The 9592-nt window shown below is 34.9% G+C and overlaps 1 protein-coding gene across 1 annotated transcript; it reads left to right on the forward strand.

Annotated features, from left to right (window-relative positions):
• Positions 1-581: 581 nt before the first annotated feature.
• On the forward strand, positions 582-2447 carry LOC135137377 (E3 SUMO-protein ligase ZBED1-like). The gene has a single exon (XM_064067004.1). The coding sequence runs from the start codon at positions 582-584 to the stop codon at positions 2445-2447; it is 1866 nt and encodes a 621-aa protein (XP_063923074.1).
• Positions 2448-9592: the final 7145 nt, after the last annotated feature.

The raw sequence follows: 9592 nt of genomic DNA on the forward strand, positions 1-9592 counted from the left end.
TATATCACGATAAATTATTCTACCGAGGGTTGTAAAAATATTAATTTTATTGCCCAATATTTACACTTAAACATAACACATTCTAGGGCAAAACGGACCTACCAAGCCCGCCTCGCGTTAGGTCCAACAATGAAAAAGTGAAGAAATGACACATGTGGCAACAGGAAAAGATGCTACATTTGTCTGAAAAATAAAGGTATAAAACAGTAACAAATATGTGTTATGATAAAACCGCTTTACTTTGTACATCATTTTCTTAAAATAAAATATTACATTTCATGACTTATCGTAAAAAAGATAGTAAAAATACTACTGTTTGTGATTATTAGAATTGCTTCGAAGGACCAAAGCGATAAGAGAGAGAGATAAGATTTATTGCAGAACTTAAAACTACAAAATTGTGTTTACCCGTACCGACTAAATGGGGTGGGTGGGACACACAATCACCTCTCACAACCCCAGGTACCTGCTTAAGATAATTGGATATGGAAATTTCCAACAACTACTCCTATATCTCTACTCTACCCATTATTTCTGCGTCAGTTATCAGTTTCAATTTTGAGTTTGGACTTGTTATAGCCATGTCGCCTAAAGTGTCTTTCCTGTGGAATTTCTTTGATCCAAAGCCTGATTTTAAAGCGCGCTGTAAATTGTGTAAACAAGTGTTGGCATATAAATCAACAACAAATAATTTAAAAAAACACATGATGAGAAGACATCCAACAGTTAATTTAAAAGAAGAGAGAGTTGACACTGTTAAGAGTGGTGATTCATTAGACCAACCCTCAACATCAGCAACCACTTCTAAAGAAGATTTGTTAACAAGTACAGCACTGACGTCATCGGCGACTACTTTTAAGGAGGATGAGATTACAGATCCGACTTTATCACCAACATCGTCAACTAGAGCACCTGAAAAGAAAAAAACAACACTAAGAGCGAAGCAAGTGACAATGGGTAGTTTTCTTCGGAAAAAAATGGGCTCTGCTGCCTGCGAAAAAATCGACGATGCTCTAATGCTGCTATTTACCAAGGACATGCAACCGTTCAGTATTTTAGAGGATGTTGGATTTCGACAATATACCGCCGCTTTAAATCCCTCGTACAAATTACCCTCACGGAAGACAGTAACAAAGTCAATGTTACCAATAAAATTCGCAGAAGCCCATTTAGGTCTAAAAGAGGAGATATCTAAAATAAAAGCCTGCACACTGACAACCGATACTTGGACATCTAGAACTACAGAGAGTTATATGGCCGTCACTGCACATTTTGTAAATGAAAATTTTGAACTACAATCTAGATTATTAGATTGTTCTACTTTTTTGGAAAGCCACACCAGCAAAAATTTAGCACAGGAACTAATGAAAATAATTGTAGAATGGGATTTAAAAGAAAAAGTTATAATGGTTATTAGTGATAATGCTGCAAATATTAAAAAAGCAGTGAAAGAAGAACTTAAGTTACGACATTTGGGTTGCTACGCACACACTATAAATTTAATTTGTCAGTCTGCATTGGAGCACGTTAAAGGTGCTCTAGAAAAATTAAAATCAATTGTAACTTTCTTTAAGAAAAGCACGACTGCAACAGCCAAACTCAATGAGCAGCAAAGATTTTTGAACATCGCACCAAAGAAGTTACTTCAGGATGTAGCAACGAGGTGGAACTCCACATTTTATATGTTAGAGAGATTTGTGGAGTTAGAACAGCCTATCAGGTCTACAATGGCAATTCTGGATAAAGATTTGCCAGTTATATCATTGGAGGAGTGGAATTTTTTTAAGGAACTGGTGAAAATATTAAGGCCATTAGAACAAGTTACAAAAGAAATTAGTGGAGAACATTATTTAACTGCTTCTGCAGTTATTCTCATGAGCGATGGTTTGCGCGACGTATACAATAATTTGAGAAGACAAGATTTTAAAGACTTATCTCTTGCAATGATCAACACGATTTTAGAAGAACTCTCAATACGGCTAGGAAACTTGGACCAAAGTAGTTCGCTTACATTTGCAACATTTATGGACCCTAGATATAAAAATTTTGGTTTTTCGAATGCAGCGATAGTGGACAAAACAAAAAACCAAATAATATCTTATGTTGTCCAAGTTATAAACAAGAAAAATACAGAGACAGCTCAAGAAAATCTAGAGAACGCGGAAACTAGAAGTATGGCCCATCAAGGATCAATTTGGGAAAAATTCCATCAAAGACGAGCGAATCAACCGAAAAATACGGCGACATCAAAAGCAATTGTCGAAGTACAAAGGTACATGGAGGAACCTCCTATTGAACGAGCAGAAGATCCTCTGGCGTGGTGGAAAGCAAATGCATATTCATTTCCATATTTAGCAGAGGTTCTCAAGGAACGACTTGCAGTGGCGGCTCGTCATATGAGGCAAGTGAGGCGGCGCCTCACAGCATATATCTTAAGAACAGATTGATTTAATTTATAATTAAAAAAGAGCTTTCAATGCATTTTTAGTTACAAAAATATGTTGAAATGGTAAATCTGTAGATGATTTTTTATTTTTACACTTTCTGCGGACATTTTCCGTTGAATACTGTACGATTCATGCCCCGAATTCTTTAACTGAAGCGGCCAGAGCGTCGGTTCACTTGAGCCAATGAAGCCCAATCACAGACACGGATTTCCATGACTCAGCTGCTATACTCCTATACATGAATTCGCTCGCAACTGAGGCGATATCTTCGATGCTTCTCGGCCAATTTCGGCGGACCCATTAAACCATTTTCCCATTTATTTTACAGAATAGAAGGGATGCAGGGTGCGTGGGTAATTAGCATAAACGTGAATAAAAGTCCAGGAGTTGGTGTTTCGTGTTTTTGTCTCTTTCATAGGTACAGGGTACAGGTGAGTGAAACATGAATCCCGAGTACGATATTGTCATGTTGCTTCTTGAAACGCCGTTTTCACGACGAACCGAGTTAGAACGTCGGTAAATTTTGCTAAATATCGAACAGTCAAAACCGTTAACTTCCATTGATAAGCGACAATGTCATCAGTACTCCAGATCTTTTAAACCAGCCTGGTACGAAACATAAACGGCTCTGCCGTAGCCGTAATATTTATGCTGAAAGTCTATATTGTTGGCCGTGTCTACTCTTAGGCAATGTAAAAAACACATGGACGACGTCTCCGAGATATAACTATTTAAAGAATTTCATTCGAAGTGCAAAGTTACATAAAAGTTCCAAAGTACAAATTAAAAATTTCATGGGCTTAAAAGATTTAGAAAGGAACACAACAATTGCCGAATCCCTCCAAGAAAGTGCTAGTTTAAACAAAATTGTGACTTGTAAAAACATTGTTGATGAAATGTGTTATGGGTGATAATATTATTATTATTATTACTATTATTAGGACCCACTACTGACGGGGAAATGAACGGTATTCAGGCAAGACTTCTATCATTACTGACTACTAAGACCAAGTAATATGCATTAATCACATTAATTTAATTAATTTTATTATTGATAATATTATTGTCAAACTTCTATCATCGCCTCACCACATCAGACAGTCACGAGCCGCCACTGACGACTTGTAACAGTTGCTACGTCTGTGCCTTGTGAGAGAATATTCTCAAAAGCAGGACAAATAGTTTCAGACCGTAGGAACAGGCTTAAAGGAGAAAAAGTTAGAAGTCTTCTGTTCTTACAACAAAACACAGACAAGCAGTGATTAGCAAACGTGTGTGATAAGTTTTAATAATAAGTCGTATCATCAGGTACTTTAAATATGCTTAAGAGTTTCTGTTTTATTTGTTTTATAGCATTCTATTTAGTTATGTAGTTTTTATTTTATTTTATCTGTTTATTTATATTGTTAAACCTTTACTTTTGATCTGCGTTGCATACATTTTGTTTTTCTTTTTTTTTTCCATAAATATTATAAAATAAATACCTACTTATAAACGTCTAATGATATCTTTTTTGTGTTGATAAACACACAATTATTTTAATGACAGAAAGATTATGCTCTTTTTTTTCAGTTCCCAAGCCCTCACTATTTGCGTTTCTTGTAACGTTCCGGACAAGCGTGTTTTATGATTTCGTTCCTTGAATTTCCGTCCCGTAACTCCCGTACAAATATCGTTTCAAGTTCCAAGTGGAACGCAGAGTGGAACGTGTTACTTTTGTCGCGAGGAGCGCTACACTCCGCTACTCGACGGTAGCGCTACAATGGAACGGTTCCTAAAGTAACGACCCATCTCTAGCTAACAACTAAATAAAAACCAATGAGGGACGGGGGTATAAGAACCGTAATTATTGCCGGTTTCCTTTGCAGGTGACTAACGGTTCTTGAAGCCAACGCAGATAACAGGGTGCACTAAACTAGGTAAAGGATTAAAATGAAGACCTTCTTAGAATAAAAATCTTTTTGATTTACAACTTGTCGTGGAGCACTGTGTCAAACTCGCCCCCTGCAAAAACCTCCGTCTACGACTGTAAAAAGGATAGCAAAAACACACACAAACCGCCCGCTGCTGCTTTTTCACTGGTAAACGTGTCTAACACCGATAAACGCGATAAGGTCGTTGATATTTTGAATGTTCCCACTGATAAATCCGTAGAGGTCCCTATTGGTGGTAAGATTTCCGAATGGACTCAACCGAGATATCTACTTAAGAAGTCGAAATCAGCGTCCAAATCACAATCTATTATAACGGGGAAAAAAACTTCGTCCTCATCTCAGCGTACTATGCAAAAACGGTATTATTCTACTTTTGACTATACCTATTCCACGAGAAATAAGCATGCTATTCAGATGGATTTTCCCACATTAGGCAAAACTGGAAATAGCACATTCTATTATTGTGTTAAGTTAAATTTTCTTTGTAAAATTTAAGCATAACGTCCCTTCAACCACCATAAAACATCCCATTAATACACTTAAGTAACGAACAAAAATATTGGGAATGAACGGTATTTCAAAAAGTAATTTGTCCCCGAATTTACCTGAAAGGATGATTTATCACCCAGTGGTTTCTCCAAACTACCATAAAACCCAAACCTTTCCTAGTTATTTGAAGCTCAGGACAATATTTGCAACGTGAAATCTCGTATTCCTAGAAAAAGGCCCATAGAATGACAATATTTTTTGTTTAAATTGGCACAAAAATTGATAAAAATGCATAATATGCACATATCAAATATCAAAGTTTACATGCAAAAAATAAGGAAAATGCAAATTTCATAAAATTCGCTCTCTAATCATCACATTGACACAATATGTAAGAAATTGTAAAGAAATTCAAAATTACCTCAATAACTTTTATTTCACTATAAAATGGAAAAATAATATTTTGTAGAGTTCAATATTTATTGAATATAATTGTAACAAAAAATAAACGACCATGAGACTGCGTTAATTTAGAAAAAAATAATTAAACATTTGTTTTCGAGACTGATGAAATTATGTCCTTCATTATGCTTCTCTGAACAACCCACTCCTACATTTTACCAAACTGAATAAAGTCGCACTAGCGAACAAATACTTTAGTCAGAAAATTAATAATTTTTTAAGAAGAATTGCAATAATGTAGTAATATTAAATAGTGATGTCTGTCGAGCTAATTTTTACATTTTTTAAATAAAAAAACCTTCAAAATTTAAAAAATAAAGAAAAGATAAATGTATTTCTGATATATTTTTTTTGTTAATTTTTTAACATATGGAAAGGGGCTACCTGTATAAGAATTTTGACTTACAAGCCATAATATTTACCTTGCACATTTCTTAGAATCCAATAAAATTAAATAAAATGCAGCTGGTCATTAATTCGTTAGCTATTATGTTACAATAATTCATCCAACGATAAAAAAATCACTGTAAATTTAAATTTTACACAGATTTGTTGATTGTTGCTTATCTTTGTAACAACATTACCTATCCGCCTTTATTTAACATTTACCGCATACTTCCATTTTCAAAAGAAATATTTTTTCATCATAATTAAAATCGGAAACCACCCTGTATAATTCGTTTATATTCATTAACCGCATTTTTAAAAAATACACAGTTGTGGCCATAGAAAATTGAACCACTGGGTTTGACAGTTTATTCCAAATTTAAAAAAATAAAAAATTTTGTTATTTTTCTGTTTATTTAACAGAAAAATAGACCCTATTATTGATCTCTCGAGGTGGTGGTATTTTTTGTATGACTTCTTCAAAGTCGTACCAAATTTCATCTGCGACTTTGGGCCATTTCCATATATTAAGGCCACTTATTTTCATTGTGCATATGTAAGCTTTATTAGCTTGAATCTTTTTAATTTCACCAGGAAAATATTCCTCTTCATATGTGACAATGACATAATCACCTTCCTCAAGCGGCGCCGTGGTCATGACTTCTTTTACTGGATTTTCCTCAATCCCCTCTTCTGCTTCAGTCTTCTCTCCTGCTACAGTCTCCTCTTCTACCACATTCTCCTCTTCTGCTGTGACATTTTGCTTCCTACGTAATCTCTTTTTCGTTTGGTGATCTTTCGTTTTTTTTTTCCTCTCTCTTGCGTTTTCTTTCTTCTTTTTCAGCGATTAATTTATCTTACGCTTCCTGTTTTTTCGAGTAATACTCTTTCCATGCATTTGACGTAGTCACAGATGGAATTTTTTCTGTCTTTCTTCTTTTAGAGGTTCCTGGTGGTTGATCATCTGGCCAGAAAAGGACCCTTTTAAATGGAGTTGGTACGTTAACATTTTTTATTATTAAATTGGTCTCAGGTGTCTCGGACTTTTTAATTCTAATGTTGTCAGCGTCTAAAGGAATATTGTCATCTCGTTTTCCTGGGGTGCTGCTGTCTTGAATTTCTAGCATAATAAAATTGTTTTCTAAGTCGTTTTGGATTGTCATGCTTTCCTCTATATCCTCATTTATCGAAATATGGGTTAGCTCACTTTTCTCGTGAAGATTGTCATTTTCTGGATGAACGAAAAACTTATTGTCATTGAATTCGACTTTATTTTCCAACTGAATGATCTTCTATCTCTAACACGATGCTATCCTCTGACCCATGTGTATTAGCTGATGCATTTTGAGTGTTATTAAATTTGAGACCAGTTTTTTTGAAGATTGCATGCCACACATTATACAAGTTTTTGTTGATATCATCTTGGTTCCACTCTTTCCCTTGTAATTCGTAAAACTTGTCGAGTCGTTCTCGAGGAATGTGCTTTTCTAAAAATCGCAGATGTGAAATGATCTCAGGTTGTTCTGACTCATCAGGAACAACGTCGGAACCTGAACTGTTTGCAGTATTATGTAAAATCTTTTTGTATTCGACGTTGTCTGAATTTAATGGAAAAATCCACACACACGAAAAGCGTTTTTAAAAATATTCTCCGTATTGGGGATGTCATCAATTGCTTTTTGCAGCACAGAAGCAAATGCTTCTTTCGTTAAACATTTACGTTTAGTTTGTACTTTCCATTTATGAATAGATTTTTTGAGAACCTTAAACAGACCCACATCTAAAGGCTGTAAAATGTGGGTTGAATTTGGAAGTAAACTAATCAAAATTATCTGTTTTTTTCTACAAAACTCGCTCAATGGTGAAGTAACATGAGACTTATGGCCATCGATATAAAGTACAACAGGAAAACTGATGTTTTGAGAAACAAGCCAAGGATAAAATATATTTGAAATGTATTCAAAAAATAATTCGGATGTCATCCATCCTTTTTCTGATTTACCGACACCCCAATCTGCTGGAATTTGCTGTACGATATGGTTTGGTATCCGTTCATAAGCATACATTATCATCGGGGGTGCTAAATTTCCGGCAACGTTTTCTTTAACATGAAATTCTTTAAATGCCTTGAAATTAAAATATTTGTTCTTACCTGTAATAAGTACTGTTAAACATTCCTTTTTATTTCCAGAGCGGTTATAGACAGCCTTGGTTCCTTTTTTGGCAAGACCAGTATTTCCTTTTGGCGATAAAAAGAATGCAGACTGATCTGTATTGAAAAGTCGAACAGGATCGTCGAGACAAATGTACCTTCCGTTTCAAAATACTCTGCGATTTATTTGAACCAGGTTTTAATACTTGTTTCTGTGATGGAAGCTCTAGCTACACAGAGATTTTGCGACATTCTTGCAGTTATTTGAGGCTGTCTTCGAAGAAATCCGTCATACCAATGACGTCCTGGTCGTCCATTACTAAATTTGTTAGGTCTTTTTAATTCTTTAATTAAGAGAGCGACACTATCTAGCAATTGCTCTTTTGTTATTGGAAACTCTCGTTTGGCCATTGTAAGAATCTTGTTTGCTAAAATAGTTTCTTCTTCATTATTTAAGATAGTAAGCCACCCCTATTTTACATTCCTCAGAATAAGTGCCGTTTATTTTGCCTATTAACCTCGTCCTCGGAATGTTATACATTTTCGCGACAGTTGCACATGGTGTACCCTGTTTGATAGCATTTAGTGCTTTTATTAAATCTTCCAGGGAATAGTTTCTATTCTTCTTTGTTGACATTATTTATTTTATTTTATTTTATTGATTAACGTACCTAAACCAAAAATTTGTTTTATGTTTTTTTTATAGGCAGTTGTTTTTGTGTTGAACATAATCCAGACATAGTGTACTTAATTTTGACACCCATGTCGAAATTACGACGACGAGGTGCAATTTGAGAAACCTAAACATGCATAAAAACTATAACATCTAAAAGTAATTTTGGACGAAAATATAAAATATTTTCCAAAACAAAGATTGCACGTAATTCCGTCACTGCATGTGGGATTTTTGATACAATGAAATTTGCTTGTACATAAAACCGACACTCAAGAATTTCAGCTGAAGGTGAGAGATATCCATACAAACTAATTTAACAAACAAAAAATTTACTTAATATACTTACCGTACAACACGATTTACTCAAATAAAACGAACTTTAAACGTAATTTCTTTGCTTTCAAACAGCCCCGTAGCTAGAAAACTTATTCAGGGGGGGCAAGTTTGTCGACAGAGGGGGCTGCATGTAAATATGTATATATATTTTAATAATACACTCAGATAACTACTTTATTTTTTCTCAGTTTTTACATTTGAAAGAGCATTAAAATAATTGTAAACGTCGATTTTTTATGCTATTAAATTTTCGTAAAAACCTGTAGCAGTCCAAAGAATTGGTACGGTACTTTTCGAAAGCCAGAAAAACCAAGTTTCTCAATCTTTGATGCATCATTGGATCCGCCGGGCGATCTATTCTGGTTAAAACAGAGAATGTAAATTCACAAACAGCTGTACTGCATCAAAAAATTCGTGCAGTGGCCAATAACACTATAAGAAAATAAAGGACGCGTGGATGTGGCTAGCAAATATGCTTCGGCAATCGGCATTATATTGAAATTTTATTACTGATTAGAAATTTATAATGTGTAAGTCTTCCATGGGGGGGGGGCAACCACAACTGCTAGGGGGCTGCTTTCAAATTGGGTCGAAATACACTTTTCTTACAAGGCAAAGCGCGCCAACTCAAGAACAATACACTGATACAAGCAGTGCTATCTATCAGCAATTATAAGAATTGCATCGTCAACGTTTTGTAGGAATCTGT

The sequence above is a fragment of the Zophobas morio genome, unplaced genomic scaffold (assembly GCF_036711695.1).
Source record: "Zophobas morio isolate AGI-343-1 ecotype UQ-CSIRO unplaced genomic scaffold, CSIRO_AGI_Zmor_V1 ptg000029l, whole genome shotgun sequence".
Lineage (NCBI taxonomy): Eukaryota > Metazoa > Arthropoda > Insecta > Coleoptera > Tenebrionidae > Zophobas > Zophobas morio.